This window comes from Spermophilus citellus, assembly GCF_964194105.1.
Source record: "Spermophilus citellus genome assembly, chromosome: 13".
Classification (NCBI taxonomy): Eukaryota; Metazoa; Chordata; class Mammalia; order Rodentia; family Sciuridae; genus Spermophilus; species Spermophilus citellus.
The window spans coordinates 96,165,008-96,182,759 of NC_138193.1; the positions used below are offsets into that span (position 1 = coordinate 96,165,008).

At 36.3% G+C, this 17,752-nt stretch overlaps 1 protein-coding gene across 1 annotated transcript in view; it reads right to left on the minus strand.

Moving 5' to 3' along the window:
* SELENOI (selenoprotein I) overlaps positions 1 to 17,752 on the minus strand; it is a 51,005-nt gene that overhangs the window by 12,525 nt on the left and 20,728 nt on the right. Inside the window, exons 2-6 of the mRNA XM_081264521.1 lie at positions 16,698 to 16,766; positions 16,027 to 16,135; positions 13,658 to 13,732; positions 7,587 to 7,849; positions 6,405 to 6,513 (exon numbers count right to left, since the gene is read on the minus strand). Of these exons, the coding sequence (XP_081120647.1) occupies positions 6,405 to 6,513; positions 7,587 to 7,849; positions 13,658 to 13,732; positions 16,027 to 16,135; positions 16,698 to 16,766 (625 nt within the window). The remainder of the gene's footprint in view (positions 1 to 6,404; positions 6,514 to 7,586; positions 7,850 to 13,657; positions 13,733 to 16,026; positions 16,136 to 16,697; positions 16,767 to 17,752) is intronic.

Consider the following 17,752-nt stretch of genomic DNA (forward strand, 5'->3'; position numbering starts at 1 on the left):
ACACTTGGGTGAGTCAGAGCACAGACTCTAGGAGCTAGTCTGGGTCTTGATACCAGTGGTGTCATCAATCACTTATGTGACTTCAGGCAGTCAAGACTTTTAGTGCCTCAGTTTCCTCATTTACAAAATAGAGGGCAAAGTAGTGCCAACCCCATAGGGTTTTGAGAATGTAATAAATTATTAAAGATACCTGGAACAGTGCCTGGTATATAGTAAATGGCAAAGTAAATGTGAGTTATTAGAAGAGGAGGATAATAAATGGATCTTGCTATTTCTTATTTACATATGCTTTTAACCTCCCCAGAATTTCCCATTTCTTCCCTCCCTATCCCACCCACACCACAATTCTTCCCCCTCAAACCTAAAAATAATGATGGCCTTCCCAAGACATTCTATCAATGATTTCTACTGCCTTGTTTACTCTTATTCTGTTATTTCTTTCCAACTGCCACACTTTTCTGTTGTTTTCAATTTCTTAGCATTCTTCTATTCAGTCTGACTTCTACTGTGCAGAAATACATTCTTGAAAAAGTTTTCCTAATGATCAAATTTAGTATGTTTTCTCATTCTTGATGTATGGTTTCATTTACTATATACTAACTGCAATTCTTTCCTCATTCTGCCTTTGTGATTCTGTTCTCCAGGTGTTCCTATTAACCACCTAACCATTTCATTTTGTCATTTCTTGGAAACTCAACTTCCTGCATATTCCTAACATATTCCTAAAGGGGTGCTCCACTCTCAGAGTATTTTCTTTTAAAGCTTAACTACATGCTTCCAGCCACTGAGCAGTTATGTACTTTTGGGCAAATCAATCAATCCAAGTTTCAGAGTCCAGCAGTATAAGGATGGGTTAAATGATTTTCTAGTGTCCCTTACGTCTTTAAAAAATCTGAATCTATGGTCTATACAGTTGAAAATCCCTGATCCTTCCCTCTTTCAAACTCCAAATTAATACACACATCTCAAAACTTTCTGAACATTTCACTTCAATGTTTCATTATTGGTCCTAGTTTGTCTACTCCAGATTTCCAGGGACTATATTGGTGGTTTGAGGGTCAATACAGCTATCACTTTTAGGATCAACAGTAGAAAACATTCTTATTCCTAAGGTACTTGGCTAAAAACAGATGAAAAAACTAGAACCAGCAGAAATCTCCCCAAAGGTGAATTACTCTGCTACTTCCAAACTTAACTGGAATAAAGTTTGCCAAATCAGATTATATTAAAGGGAAAAGAAAAAACAAGGGGAGGGGAGGGGAGATAGTAGAGGATAGGAAAGATAGCAGAATACAACAGTCACTAGTATGGCAATATGTAAAAACGTGGATGTGTAACCGATGTGATTCTACAATCTGTATACAGGGTAAAAATGGGAGTTCATAACCCACTTGAATCAAACGTATGAAATATGATATGTCAAGAGCTTTGTAATGTTTTGAACAACCAATAAAAAGAAAAAAGAAAAAAAAAGAAAAAACAAACTGATGACCTTCATGCCCTCAAAAATGTTTAGTAGCTTACTCTATGTCAAGCTGGGAAGCACTGAGGGAAACCAAGGTTAAGTGAATTAACCCAGGATTTCTTGTAGTTCCAAGTAACTGGAAAACAGGTGTTGAAAATAGGTTGATGGGCTGGGGTTGTGGCTCACCAGTAGAGCACTTGCCTAGCACGTGCAAGGACCTGGGTTCGATCTTCAGCACCACATAAAAAAATAAATAAAATAAAGGTACTAAAAAAAGAAAATGGGTTGAGATAAACTAGCACAAGATTTGCCACAAAGAGTAATTCTAGTTTTAAAATCTTGAAATAGTTTTAAGTATAGCAAGCATGTGGAAAGCCTAAGGTTGCCAAAGAAAAGGACAGCATCTTCTATTCCTTCTCTCAACAGTACTTAACATACAATCTATAAAGAGTATTTAAATGTTTAGCTGGGCACAGTGGCTCATGCCTGTAATTCCAGGGGCTTGCAAGGCTGAAACAGGAGGATCGCAGGTTCAAAGCCAGCCTCAGCAACTGGGTGAGGCCCTGAGCAACTTAGTAAGATCCTGTCTCTAAGTGAAAAATAAAAAGGGCCGGGGACGTGGTTCGGTGGTTAAGTGCCCCTGGATTCAACCCATGGTGTGCACGTGCACACACACACAAGGGCTAGATACTTAAAATATACAGAAAAGGAAATATAAATGGCTCTTAAACACTAGAAAAGTTCATTCACAATGTAAAAAATGGAAATTTTACAGACATATCTATCTGCACGCGTTTATCCTTTACTAACAATTCTACTAGTAGGGCTTTCTTCCACAATACCCTAGCAAAAACATGAAAAGACAGATACAAGACTATTCACTTCAGCAATTTGTATAAGAGTGAAAGACTGGAAGCAACCCAAATGTCTATCAATAGGAAGCTGATTAAACAAACTATTGGGTACATCCATGCAATGAAGTACTGGCCAGGAATGAGTACTGGCCAGGAATGAGGAAGATCCTTATGTATAGTATGATCTCTCGGATATACTATTAAGTGGGGGGGAAGAAACGAAAAAAAAAAAAACAAAGTACATATAGAATGCCATGGAAAGGGGTAATAAAATGAAACATACACATATACACACGCAATAAAAACATGAAAAAATAAGCCATAAAAATTAAACATTAAGAATGGTTACCTATGAAGGTAGAAATAGGGTAGTGATAGACACACTATACTTTTTTTTAATACACTTATAAATTTGTCTTTGTACTCATGAATAGTTCACAGAATTATAAAGGAAAAATACATTTCAAAAGAAAAAAGTAATTCTTGAAGTCAAACGTGAAACAAACAAGCCAGGTGCAGTGGCACACCTGTAATTTCAGCAATTCAGAAGGCTGAGGCAGAAGGATCACAAGTTTGAGACCAGCCTCAGCATCTTAGTGAGACCCTCAGCAACTCACAAGACCTTACCTTAAAAATATATATATTTAAAAGGACTGGGGATGAAACTCAGTAAAAGCATCCCTGGGTTCAATTCTCGGTACCAAAGGGGAAAAAAAGACAAAACAAACAAATACACATAAATGTCCATGTCCACAACTGGTATCAAAAAACCAGAGTGGGAATTCTAAAATAAGTAACCTGATTGGACACTTATAGTGGAAGAAATGAAAGAACAAATGAAACTGCAAAAAAGCTGAAGATTCAGGATGGTGAACCCCAGAAGCAAGAAAATCATAGAGAGATCAGCACCAAAATCTCAGTAACAACTATACCCAAATCTATGGCTGACTACTAAACTATACCGACATAAGGGGGACACATGGACACAGGGAGACACACACACACACCCACACACACCCACCCACACATAAAACAATGCTTAAAAAGGAGCAGCTGAAAGCTGAAAATGTCAGCTATTACATACCCTAAGGACACAGATTTCTCAGGCTGAGTTCAATGTCTACTAGAAAAAAAAAAATTAAAATATTCTAAAATTTCTATAAAAATTATCCACAATGTCTGACTAACAGACTATCTTTCTTTCTTTCAATGATGCTGGGGATCAAACACAAGGACTCAAACATGCTATGCAAGCACTATATCACTGAGCTATGTCCCCAGCATACAATGTCTAGTTTCCAACCAAAAAAAAAAAAAAAAAAACCCTGCTAGATATGCAAAGAAATAGAAAAAAAAAGGGAACCAACAGAAGCTGACTTTAAGTATGCCCAGACGTTAGACTTGACAGACAGATAGTAAAGGAGCTATTTTAAATGTGTCCAAAGTGAGGTAGGAGAAAAGGTCAGATAGGAGAATCTCAACACAGACATAGAAAGTATAAAAAGAACCAAATAGAAATTCTAGTGCTCAAAAGTTCAATAACTTAGGGGCTGGGGATGTGGCTCAAGCAGTAGCGTGCTTGCCTGGCATGCGTGCGGCCCGGGTTCGATCCTCAGCACCACATACAAACAAAGATGTTGTGTCCGCTGAAAACTAAAAAATAAACATTGAAATTCTCTCTCTCTCTCTCTCTCTCCTCTCTCTCTAAAAAAAAAAAAAAGTTCAATAACTTAATTTCAAGATTCACTAGACAGGATCAACAGCAGATTGGAGATGGCAGGAGGGAAAAACTGAACTTAAAGATGGACAGAAATCAACCACTACAAAAAATGGATTAAAAAAAATGTTAAAGATAACTTAATAAAGCCTCAGAAAATCACCTGTATGACAAATCAAACAAATCTGCGTAACATACGTGTAAGTGCAGTTTTACAAGAAGATAAAGAATTAAGCAGAAAAAAAAATATCTGAAGAAAGAAACTGTGGCTGAAAATATCACACATTTAGTCAGAAATATTAACTTATATTCAACACACCAAAAAAACTCAACAAATAGGACAATGTGAAGAAAACTATACCTGGGTACATAGTAGTCAAATTGTGAAAGACAAAAATAAAAAGCGACTCTTGAATCAACAAAAGAAAAATAACACTTTATACACCGGGTGACAATAACATGTGAGCTGATTCAGAAACAATGGATGCTGGAGGGCATTAGAATAATACATTCAAAATGCTAAAAGAAAAAAATTAAGGAAACATTTTCACATAAACAAAAACAAAGAATATACTGCTACCAGATCTGCACTACAAGAAATCCTGAAAGAATTCTTCAGATTTCTGAGAAAGAACACCAGAACCTAAGTCAGATATACAGAAAGGAATGAAGTACAGCAGAAATGGCTAACCCATGGGTGAGTACAAAAGACTGTATTTTATAAAACAGCCTATGGGTTAGATAGGAGCAGTGGTGTAGTTGAAACAATATTGCAACTGGTACTGAAAGCAGTTGAAGAAAAGTGATGATAACATAGGAACTAGTACATAAAAGTAGAAGGAACTACCATCAGTAATAGATGTTCAATTCTTTTTCATAATAAATGGCAGTGGGGAGGCTGAATCCTCTACTTTGGTAGTCTGTCTGCTGTACCCAAAGAAGGCGACCTTCCACAATGGCACAGAAAGCCACTCTACCTACTACCAACCTTTCATTAGCACTCCTCTCACACTACGGCTCCAGGCTACCCCAACCACTTTAGCACCACCAATTTTATCAGCAGAAACTAACTAGTATAAACCCTATGGTTCTTCTAAATAATCTATCTGCTGGGAAAGCTGTTTCACTTATTTGTGTAGAAACAAGTGGGGTTTTATTTTTATTTCAAAGGGAAGAATGCAGAAGAATGTAAAGCTTTAAAGAAAATTATGTACCTATTAAAGTAAATAATATTTTTAAATGTCTCAGATCAGACATATTTTTATGCCTTATCTTTAAATTGAATATTTTAATGTAAAATGCAGCAAAACTGCCATAAGACAAGCTGCTTAAATCACAAGAGTCATAAATAATAAAAGAAAAAAAGCAACATTTTCATGGTGAAGCTATTACAGTTCATAATGACACCAGAAAATGAACATTTGGCTTGTAATCCCAGTGACTCAGGAGGCTGAGGCACAAGGGTAACAAGTTCAAGACCAGCCTAGCAACTTAGCAAGTTCCTAAGTAACTTAGAGAGACCCTGTTTCAAAATAAAAAATAAGAAGAGCTGGGGGATGTGGCTCAGTGGTTAAGTGCCCCTGGGTTCAATCCCCAGTACAGGGGTTGGGGGAAATGAACATTTAATAGATCATAGGGTAATTTCAAAAACATGTACCATCCAGAACCACAGGAAAAATGCCCAAAACCATTCCTTTTCTGAAAGTCAGTGACGAATACGATTTTTCAGTTTCCAAGCCTGACCTAATTTCCATTCCATTATCAAAGTTAATCATCAGAACAAAGCAGGGTTGTTTTTTCGATAAGGGAACAGAGCAATAGCCTACATATATGTTTTCTACTTCTACAAAGGTCCTTAGTGCTATTCCTGGTGTCCCAAAACAACTTAGATTCCTCTTCCTCTAACCATACCATTAATACTCTCTTGTACTCAGTCAATTATCCTACAGATATCCCCTTTGGCTAAAATCAAAAGGGAAATATTACCACTATCAAAAACTCTAATCATTCATTGGAATAAAGAGGACATCTAAGAGGAAAAGAGGCTTACTTTCTCAAGTAGACAGATTAAACATCTACCTACATGTGAATCCTCTAATATAGTCTATATTAATTTGAATATTTCCTTTAAAAGGCCTGTGTGATCTATTTTGGCATTTCCTATTTATTAGAAAAAGCTTCTTACTGAGCAAAAACATAAAAGAAATATTATTTTCCTTGATGTCTAAATTGAAATCCTACAGGTTTGTAGGACTGTTCTGCTTATTAGAGGACAGAGAGAGAGAGGCGTAACTTCTACATATAGTCAATCACTGGCTTTTGAAAACAAAGTGATGGTTAAAACAGGCTTCGACATGGAGCTTCTTACCAATAATCATTGTTGTGAATAGGTCTCTATATAAGAAATTAAACAGGAAAGGTTCATACCAGGCCTCAACTCCCACAATTGCCGTCACTATGTAGACAAAAGAAATAGTCTGGAAAGAAAATACAGACAAAAGCATACAGAGGCATTAACAGTTGAAAAGCTCAGAAGCCAATATTGCTTTATGCAGCATTAAGTCTAGTCAAATAGTTTTAGTAAAAGCAAGAAGTATGCTTAAATTTGGTATGCGGCAAGTTTTCTTGCCTTCAAAAAAGAATCTTCCCCAAAAACACCATAAAATAAGTGATTCTAGACAATGCAAGCAAATGGTCATCATCTGAAGCACTTTAAAGGCACCTCATAAACTGTGTAAGTCATAAGATGATCCAGTTTGACCCCCAACTGCCTTCTTCAAACACACTCCAACTTTTGATTTCTTTACTGGAGGTTTAGGTGCAAATGGGCAAAATGGCAACACACAAAGCTGGGATTCAGAAGCAAGAGAGTTAACAAAGCCTATTAAAGGAGGAGAAATCTCTCTACTCATTGAAAAGTTGGCAATTAAGACAAAAAGTCAACAATTACACATGTACATCTTGCTTTACAAAATCAACAGTTCAAGTGAATGAAAGAAAGCATTAAATTTGGGGCATAATAGTGGTATTATGATTATGTTTTCTAAGGAGTCTATCATTTAAAGATATATAGCAAGATATTTACCACATTTTCTTTAAAAGAACTAGGAAGGGGGCCTGGGGTTGTGGCTCAGTGGTAGAGCACTCGCCTAGCACGTGCAAGGCGCTGGGTTTAATATTCAGCACCACATAAAAATAAAAATATAAAATAAATATACTGTGTCCAACTACAACTAAAAAATATATATATTTGGGGGGAAAAAAAAGAACTGGGAAGGGAGCTAAGAGAGAGTATATATGAAACTATACTGCCCACATCCTGCTAGCTCCTGAAGCTAAGTTAACAGATGCAATAAGAGTTCGTTATAAAATTCTCTCTACTTTTGTATGTTTGAAATTTTCCATAAATAAGTAAAATTTTAAAAATCTTTTTAATGTTTTTAAAAGCACACATCTGTTCTAATCAAAACAGCAATAAGGAAGGAATGACAAAAAATTTTCCAAAAATATAGTGGTAATGTTAAAAACTTAAAGCAGAACACATACTTACCACCTGGCTAACATCATAGCCCCATGGCAGAAAAAGAATTCCTGTGTTATATTTTTCCCAGTGAGACAGGATGAAAGAAAACAAAACAACCCATAATAGGAGATAAAGAACAAAAACACTGACACCAGTTGGTCCTCGTCCAAAGATGGAATACACAGTTACAACAAAGTAAACACATGACCAACTATCCAGGCCATGGTCAAAAAGCTCCCCTAAGGGGGTGCTAGAATTGGTTCTGCGGGCTTGCTTTCCATCCACACCATCTGCAACAAAACATACATCACAAGAAAAAGGTCAACATCTGTACCAGTGGGAAAAAGTAATCTCCCACACACATACACACCGCCCAGTACCAGGGATTGAACCCAGTGGCCCAACTGAGCCATATGCCAAGACTTCTTTTTCTTTTTTTCTTTTTGAGACAGGGTCTCGTTATGTTGCTTAGGGCTTCCCTAAATTGCTGAGGCTGATTTTGAACTTGTGATCCTCCTGCCTCAGCCTCCTAAATTGCTGGGATTACAGGAATGCATGACCACACTTAGCTGGAAAAATTCATCGTTATTTATTTTTAAAATTTATTTGTTCTTTTTGGATATACATGACAGTAGAGTGTATTTTGACATATTATACTTGCATGGAATATAACATTCTAATTAGGATCCCATTCTTGCGGTCGAATATGATGTGGAGTTTCATTAGTCGTGTATTCATATATGAACATAGGAAAGTTATGTCCGATTCATTCTGTCTTCCCTATTCCCATCCCCTCTCCCTTCCATTCCTTCCCTTTTCAAAGTCATTTTTAAGAAACTGTGTGTGTGTGGGGGGGGGGGGGGAGATCAGTACATTATAGAAACCTTAAGTGTGGCTGCCAGTCAGTACTAATCTAATCTTTGATTACTAATCTAATCTTTGATTACTACAAATAAAATATAATTTCTCAAAATTTAATCTAAAAATCAAAATGTTCTATTACACTGAATGGTGTTTAACTTTAGATCTAAAAAAGAAGCATTCTACCTGGCCTCTGAATTATTCCAAATCTGCTTACCAACTAAATTGTTCTGTTAGTCACAATTTCTCAAGCTTCCACAGAACAGTCAATAGCTGTTCATTACAATTTATCTAAGCACTCCTTGCTTTAGGATCCAAAAGTGCTTCAGTCATAACACCTATTTCATCATGTGTGAAATTAAGAGTCATTTCTTTACAGATGTACTGCTTCCATGATTTTAAGGGCTTTCAAACAATGTTCTGCAAATATAAGAAATAAGTTTGTTGAACCTGTACTATTATTTTTATTTTTTATTTATTTATTTTTTTAAATATTTATTTTTTGGTGTAGATGGACACAACATAATGCATTTTATTTTTATGTGGTGCTGAGGATCGAACCCGGATCCCACCAATGCTAAGAATCTTAGATTAGATGATCATAGTGGTACATGCCTGTAATCCCAGAAACTCAGAAGGCTGAGGTAGGAGGATCACAAGTTCAAGGCCATCCATGCTCAGCGACTTAGTGAGACTCTGTCTCCAAATAAAAAATAAAAAGTGTAGGTGCGGGCTGGGGATGTGGCTCAAGCGGTAGCGCGCTCGCCTGGCATGCGTGCGGCCCGGGTTCCATCCTCAGCACCACATACCAACAAAGATGTTGTGTCCGCCGAGAACTAAAAAATAAATATTAAAAATTCTCTAAAAAAAAAAAAGTGTAGGTGCACATACTTGTAATCCCAGTGGCTCGGGAGGCTGAGGCAGGAGAAAGTGAGTTCAAAGCTACTCTCAGCAAAAGCAAGGCACTAAGCAACTCAGTGAGAGATTGTCTCTAAATAAAATACAAAACAGGGCTGGGAGGGGCTGGGGATGTGGCTCAAGCGGTAGCGCGCTCGCCTGGGGCCCGGGTTCGATCCTCAGCACCACATACAAACAAAGATGTTGTGTCCGCCAAAAACTAAAAAATAAATAAATAAATATTAAATTCTCTCTCTTCTTTAAAAAAAAAAAATAGGGCTGGGAATATGACTCAGTAGTTGAATGTCCCTGAGTTCAATCCCTGGTACCCCTCCAAAAAATTTTTAAATAAAAATAAAAAGGACCAGAATTATGACCAATGGTAAAGTGTTCCTGGGTTCAATCCCAAGTACCATTCACCCCCTGCCAAAACAAATTCTTAGAATAAATTAAGTTTGTGCCCTAAGAGAGTTTACATTTGAGAAAGAACAAAATATGATAATTAAAGGTACAGTATTGTCACAAAAAACAAAATAGTCCAGAAAAGGAAAGGGTTCCCTTCAGGCTAAAATAATCTAGATTGGCTTTTAGGACAAGATGAAATCTGAGTGGGGACATAAAGAATGAGCTGGATTTCAGTAAATAAGAGATAAGAAGCGTGCCATTTCAAGAAGGGGGATGAAGCAATAAATAATGAGGGAAAACCACAATGCAGGTTCAGAAATACAGAGATGAAAAAGCACAATGAGGTTTCAAACAATGCACATAGTTTAGTTTGACTAAAAGCTAGTATGTGAAGAAGGCAGTATAAAAAGGCTAGAAAGGGATATAGAGACAATTTAAAAGTTCAAGGGAGTAAAGTAAGCTACTAGAAGATATCTGAATAGGAAAATGACAAGAGTGAAAGCAAGGCTTTAGGAAGACTCATTGTCATCATGTGAATGACTAGAAAGAGAGGACAATCATTAGTAAGCCTATATCGAGATGAGTCTAATGGGAATGAAAAGCTGGGGGCAGATGAGACATTAAAAAAGTAAAAAAAACAAGGGCTGGGGTTGTGGCTCAGGGATAGAGCGCTGGCATAGCATGTGTGAGGCACTGGGTTTGATCCTCAGAACCACATAAAAAAATAAATAAAGACATCATGTCCATCTACAGCTAAACATATTAAAAAAAAAAGTAAAAATAAGAGAATGCCATAGAAGACAAGACAGAAGATCTAAGGATAAGACAATCTTCAAAGTTCTAGTGTAGGTAACTAAGTAAGTGGTAGTAAAGAGAAAGAAGAAAGAAGCAACAGCAGTTAAGAGTGATAGAAAAGATGCAGAGGACAATTTTAGATACTGTTTTTAAAGAGCTGGCAGGATACTCACATGGTAATGTCAAGTAGCTCAGCCCAAGGGACTTGGAACTAGCAACTCAGAAGATAGATGAGGACTAGATATAAACATGGGAATCATCTGAATTAAGAATGTTCAGTAAGAATCAGGGACTAGGGTTGTGTCTCAGTGGTAAAGCACTTGCCTAGAATGTGTGAGACACTGGGTTCAATTCTCAGCACCACATATAAATAAATGAATAAAATAAAGATCCATCAACAACTGAAAATAACTTAAAAAAAAAAGTCCCATTATTCCTTTAAAAAAAAAGAATCAGGATTACCATGGGAATGAGAAGTAAAAAAAAGCTAATGTTAAAGCACAGTGGAACACCTTCATTTAGGGCAGAAAACAGAGGAGAATACTACAGAGAGAAGTACAGCAAAACCAAGTTAAAATGAAAAGGGGCTGGGAAGATAGTTCAGTGGTGGAGCACTGCCTGACGTGCAGGAAACCCTGGGTTCAATCACCAGCACAGAAAAAGGGAAAAAAAAAGAAAAAATTCCAGCCAGGCATAGTGTCCTACCTCTATAATCCTAATTATTCAGAACAGCATGAAGAACACAGATCCAGATCCAGACTGCCTAGGGTTAAATTTCAGCTCCATATTTATTAGCTGTAGACTTTGAACAAATTATTTAAATTTTGTTTCTCACACAGGAGAGTTCTAAGTTCAAGGGCAGCCTAGGCAATTGAGCAAGACCCTGTCTCAAAATAAAGATTTAAAAATGGCTGAGGAGGGCTGGGATGTAGCTCAGTGGCAAAGCATCTATCTGCCTTGTATGTGCAAAGCCCTGGGTTTGACCCCCAGTTCCAAAACAAACCCCCAAAAAAGAACCCCACCAAAATAAATAAATAAATAAATAAATAAATAAAATGGTTGAGAATGCAGTTTGGTGACAGAGCACTTGCCTAGGATGCATGACTGCCCTGGGTTTGATCCCTATTACTGAAAAGAATGAAAGAAAGGAAGAAAGGGACGGATTCCTATTATTACTATGTTTATCTTGTTCACCATGGTATTATCGCCGGTGCCTAGATCAGTCTATGGTAAAGAGCGCATTTATAAATACTGTTGATGGAATACATGCAAGGATGAATTCCAAATTCCTGCCTGAACCCTGCAGATCTCTATTATATAGGGTTGCAAAATTTTCTGCCCTTATGTAGCTAAAATGTTTCTTAAAAGTCTCTCCATATTACTCCCAGGCTTAACAATTTCCTATTTTCAGTGCAACTTCTGTGCAGCTAGACCATAGTGAATTCCTGAAATAGCTATTAAATCTGTTTACATTTTCTCACCCACTCCAGTTCCACAAATTCAGGTATGTTTCAGATTTATTTTTTTCTTAGAAGGGAAACTTAGGGACTATCCCACATATTATGAAAGATATCCCCCTTTCTGCATCAAAATGGATACATAGCACATGTAGCAGAATAAAGACTATAAATGGCCTCACATTAGTTCAAGATAGGTCTTACAACGAATACTTCTTGTTAGGCCGGGTTTTTTGCCAGAAAACTGTGGACATGAGGCAACAGGTAAGTCAGTACAGGACATTAAGATGATTTTTGTGAAATGCTGTTATGAAAATAAGAGCCCAGAAGCCACCCTCAATTTCCCCTATTCCTTACAGCAGTCCTGAACAACCAAATCATTAGCAGCAATTAAAAACCTGTTCATTTTTAATAATAAATTCAAAAAATTATATAATAATAATTTTTTTTTAAAGAGAGAGTGAGAGAGGAAGGAGAGAGAGAGAGAGAATTTTTAATATTTATTTTTTAGTTCTCGGCGGACACAACATCTTTGTTGGTATGTGGTGCTGAGGATCGAACCCGGGCCGCACGCATGCGAGGCGAGCGCGCTACCGCTGAGCCACATCCCCAGCCCCTAATAATAATAACATATTATTATTATTCCAAATCTTCTACCTAAATATATAACTTTTAACTAAGGTTTCCCCTAATTCTTCTAGGCTTCACTGATCTCTTCCTTCTCTAAACTCTTACAGCTCTGGTCATCCACTATATCAGCATTAATATACCAGGTTATACTGGTTTTATGAGAACAAGTCATTTTTATTTAAAAAGACCTAAGCAACTTGAAGTCAGGGTCTACTATTTTATATCTATTTAAAAACTATATACAGAATACCCACCATGTGTTAGACACTGCTCTAGGAATCCAGGATACAGCAATGAACAGAACAGTACTCATCCTCAAAGAACCTAACATTTTAGTTAGAACAGAGAGATGATAAATAAGCAAGTAAACAGAAAATGTGTTATATGGATTTAAGAGCTATGGAGAAAAACAAAGCAGGAAAGGAGGACTGAAGGATGCAAGACAAGCCATACAGATAATCCCACTGGAAAGCACTGCAGGCAGAATAGACAGTATGGGCCTCACACAGCAGACCTCCCTGACCACTAGACTACCTCTACTGAAAATGAATGGGTCACTTCATTATTTGTTCTCCCACTGTGCTGCTACAGCATCCCTCTCACCATTCTGCAATCATTTGCTTTGTCAGTACTGCTTCCCAAACTGAAGGCAAATCTTTTGTGTTGAGCACCAGATAATAAATATTTTAGGTTCTGTGGTCCATACCCTTTGTGAGTCTCAGCTGCAAATACTCAACTGTCTGTCTCCTTAATGCCAGAACACAGCCACAGGCAACAAGTAAGGGAATGAGTGTACCTGTGTCCAGTAAAACTTTACTTATGAAAACAGACAATGGGACAGATTTGGCTTTCTAGGAGTAGTCTGTCAACTCCTATGTTACACTGTGAGTCCCCAGAAGTGAATGACAATAGGTCTCAGTGAAAATTCAAAAACATTTACCAATTTGAACTGGATATTAATAAACCCTAATTAAAATGAATTAAACATAGGAGAAAATGTTAATGCTAATTCACCAGCCACTGACTAAAAATAAGTATTTACCAATTTCTTACCAAGAGTGTAAGCCATAAAGTTGAGGATGCCCACAACAATCCAAACCCAATCAGGTACATGCTTGTGACCTGGTGCTGCAAAAGAAAGTTACTATTTTAATACAGTCTAACTACAATTAATTCTTACCATAACATTTACTGCCAATGAGAAGTGTTTCTATTTATTACAGATTAAAGTACCTTACAATATATTCTGAATGCATAATTAAATATTAAATTTTATCAATAAACTCTGCCAAAACCAAAGTAACTCCCTGACCTCTCATTAACAGTAAGTAATTATATTGACCTTTTATTATAACTCAAGGCTGAGTGTTTATCTTTACATGAAAATTACTTATAAGCCTAGAATAAAAAATAATGCATTTTTAGAATTTAAAAAGTGCCTGCACTTGATCTAATTCCTTTTCTATAACTTTATTTTATGCATTTATTTATTTATTTATTTATTTAAGTGTGCTGTGGGTTGAACCCAGTACCTCACAAGTGCTTGGCAAGCACTTTACCATTGAACCACAACCCCTGCCCCTTATCTAATTCCTGTTACAATTAGCTATAAATATTATTGAGTCTTCATCCTATACTTTCTCACTATATTATTAATTAGCAAACAAAAGATCTTTTGATTTGGGTAAAGGCAGATTACCTCAACCAGATGATTTGGGCATCAGAACCATCTGAAATGTCTGGACTTCACTTTTCCCCACTATCATAAAACTGAGAATCAGGTGGTCTGGGTTCTAGGCCTAACTCTGTAATCAATCAGCATACTGCCTTAAAAATATCATTTAATCTCTCCTATCTTGCATTTCTCAAATATATTGGGACTAGATGGTTTATTTAGTCCTTCAAGTTCTATGACTTGGGGAAATATACCTAACATTTATAGATTTTTAGTTCTTTTAATAACTATGTAATAATCTTTCCCAGTGATTGAACCCAGGGTGCTTTACCACTCACTGAGCTACACTCTTAGTCCTTTTTATGTTACTTTTTATATTGAGACGAGTCTCATGAAGACATAGAGGACCTCTCTGAGCTGTCCAGGCTGGCCTCAAACTTTCGATCCTCTTGCCTCACCTTCTCAGGTTGCTGGGATTATAAGCATGTACCACTGTGCTGGCTGAGTAAATATTCTTATTTAGCATAGTCATAGAAAATAATATTTCTAGTTACAAAAATACATTTTAAGGGTGTCCTGAAAATACAAAACAAACAAAAAACCCTCAGAATATAAAAAACATGGTTTATGAAATTTAATCTGATTATTCATGTAGTATAGTACTTTAGGGGCTTCTCATGCTTTACAGTTGGCATTCAAGACTTCAATTACCATTTTATTATATATACAGAAGCTATGGTTAAGTATCATTGATAAGAGTTCAGCATATGTATAATTTCAATATTCAGAATTTCTATAACATCAAAGTCCCAAGTGTCTGAAACTCCAAATTATCCTACAAAAACAATACTGTGAGTGGTTGTTGATTTTTCCAGGTCAGTCCACACAATCTACTCAAACCACCAAACAACTGACTTATATTACTATGACTCCTGACTGTATCATTTATAAGTATTCTTAGAAATATATTCTAAGTTAAATGCAAAAATTATTCATTCACCTTCACCTTTCTATTCCTTTCCATTCAATCAACTGGCTGAGCAAAAATAAATAAGTAAATAAACCTTGTCTCCCACTATCCACCCACCATCCCAAAACTCTAGGTTCTCTCCAGATATAGCCTGGGGTGAAGGCTGGGTATGGGAGAAAGCAAAGGCAGAAATGTGTGTGAAAAACAATGCTGGAGCACAGAGGAGGAGCAGGCTGAACACTGGCTCCAAAACTGCTTCTGCTCTCTAAGGGTCAGACGAATGTCAAAAATATTTAAGGTCTTAAGAATCATTTTCAGCGGTAACTGGGTCATTAAATGCCAGTAAGAAATGAGTAGAGGGAAGGACAGATCACATCCCCTTTAGATGAAAGGGAATTTTTCTCCCATAACTAAAAAAGGGAAAGTGACATCTCTGGATTGATAGGTATACTGGGCTCTACCTGTATTCATTTTTAGACAGTTTAGCAATCCTAAATTTCTGTCTTCATGCAACTCTATTCTTTACTTGCCAAAACTTCATTGCTTTTTACAAAGCATGTCTAAATTCAGTGGCAAATTGATATTATATTTCCAGAACTAAATGGAAATATACATAACATATATACACTTGATTTTTAAAAACAGTTCTGACATCTTACATAATATCCAAAACTTTTCAAAAAAACAAGCATCTTAATAGAACCAGAAAATAACCAACCACACCTAATTTTTCCCAACCTAGATGTTTAAAATTTTAGATTAAAGTAATATTCTTACCTGAAGCATAAAAGTCAGGATCAAAGTATGTCATAAGTAGAAAGTTAAATACAACCAGCAGAAAGCCAGAGAAGGTTATCAGATTGGGAGCCAACCAAGTAGGAAATGCCTATTTTTTCAAAATTAATTACAAAACAATTAAATCTCTGTTCAATAAACATACAAATTTAAGTCATAATATAAGCTACAAATTTGAAAGCATATGCAAGAATCATCTATATTAAAATATAACCTATAATCTCTAGTTGATAGAAATAAACATTTCATTCTGTCCTCTACATTTTAAATAATTCTATAATCTTCAAACTTTTATAACATTAAATTCTTTTTAGAAAAACTGAAAAGGCATTTCACAAAAACGATAAATGATGGTGTATAAACAGATTTCAACAATGATGAGATAAGTAAATCAAAAGGTATGTGACTATGGGAAGGGAAAAGGGTGGTTTCTCTACATATTTTCTTCTTATTTTTTAATAACTTTTTTTATTTTTTATGTGGTTCTGAGGATTGAACCCAATGCCTCACACACGGTAGGCAAGCATTCTACCACTTATCTACAACCTCAACCTCTCTAAATATCATCTTAAACTAAGAGCTGCATCCATAAAACATGCTAAAATACTTGAAATTTACTAAAATAAAAAGCCCGTGCCTATTAATTATCTTACCTTCACTAAAGTGTTCCAGAATGGATGCATGATGTACAAAGAGAGTGGGTTGGTATCCACAGCACTGTACTGTTAAGAAATGAAATATTCAGTTACTCCTTGCTCACTAACAAGGAGGAAAATATTTCTCAAATTAAAACCACAACACAAAAATAACCTGGAGAATACATCTATTTATATGATATCCTCAACTGAACAAATAACTGGAATATCAATATAAATAGGGCAAAGACTGTAAGTATAGTCAGGTATTACTTTTACGGTGAGGGGGAAGGGTCACAGAGAAAGTCTAACGATCAATCCCAAATCATGGAGTTAATCACACAGTGGTTGTTTAATTCACACATACCTATTCAGAGCCCAAATTGTCAGCATAAAAACTCACTCATCCTTCCCTCTAAACCAATTTTATACTGCATACTTGTTCATGGTTATTACACAGGATCAGTAAAATGAACACTTGTATACATTCAAACACTGTTGACTACACACTTTCTCAAACTCCTTTATCCCTCTCAACTTACAGGAATCTAGTTGTTCCCCCGCTCCCCCGCCGCCGGGAGCGGGGGAACAACTAGATACCATTACTAAATACACTTAGAACCTATACAACCCTGGACAAGTTACTTAACCTCTGTGTCTTAATTTATTCACCTGTAAAATGAATTATGACAGCCCTTACCTCAAAGGTTTGTCATAAGGATTAGATAAGTTAATAATATATGTGAAATACTCAGAACAGTACCTGGCCCACAGTAATTACAATATTAAGTATTAGCTATTATTATTATTAAGTGTATTCCTAGCACCAAAGAAATGACAGACCCCTTTACAAGAGGAAAGAAGATTGCATAAATAAGCAAAGACGACAAAAATAGGGTATAGCTGTATGGTGATGGAACTTATTCTCTAATTACTGGGCTGCTCAGTAAGAATTCAAAGGGAATTTTAACAAATGTGTATATAAATTTGTAAAACTTTAAGAGTCATGTTGAGGGGCTTAGGTTGTGGCTCAGTGGAAGAGTGCTCGCCTAGCAGGTGTGAGGCCCTGAGTT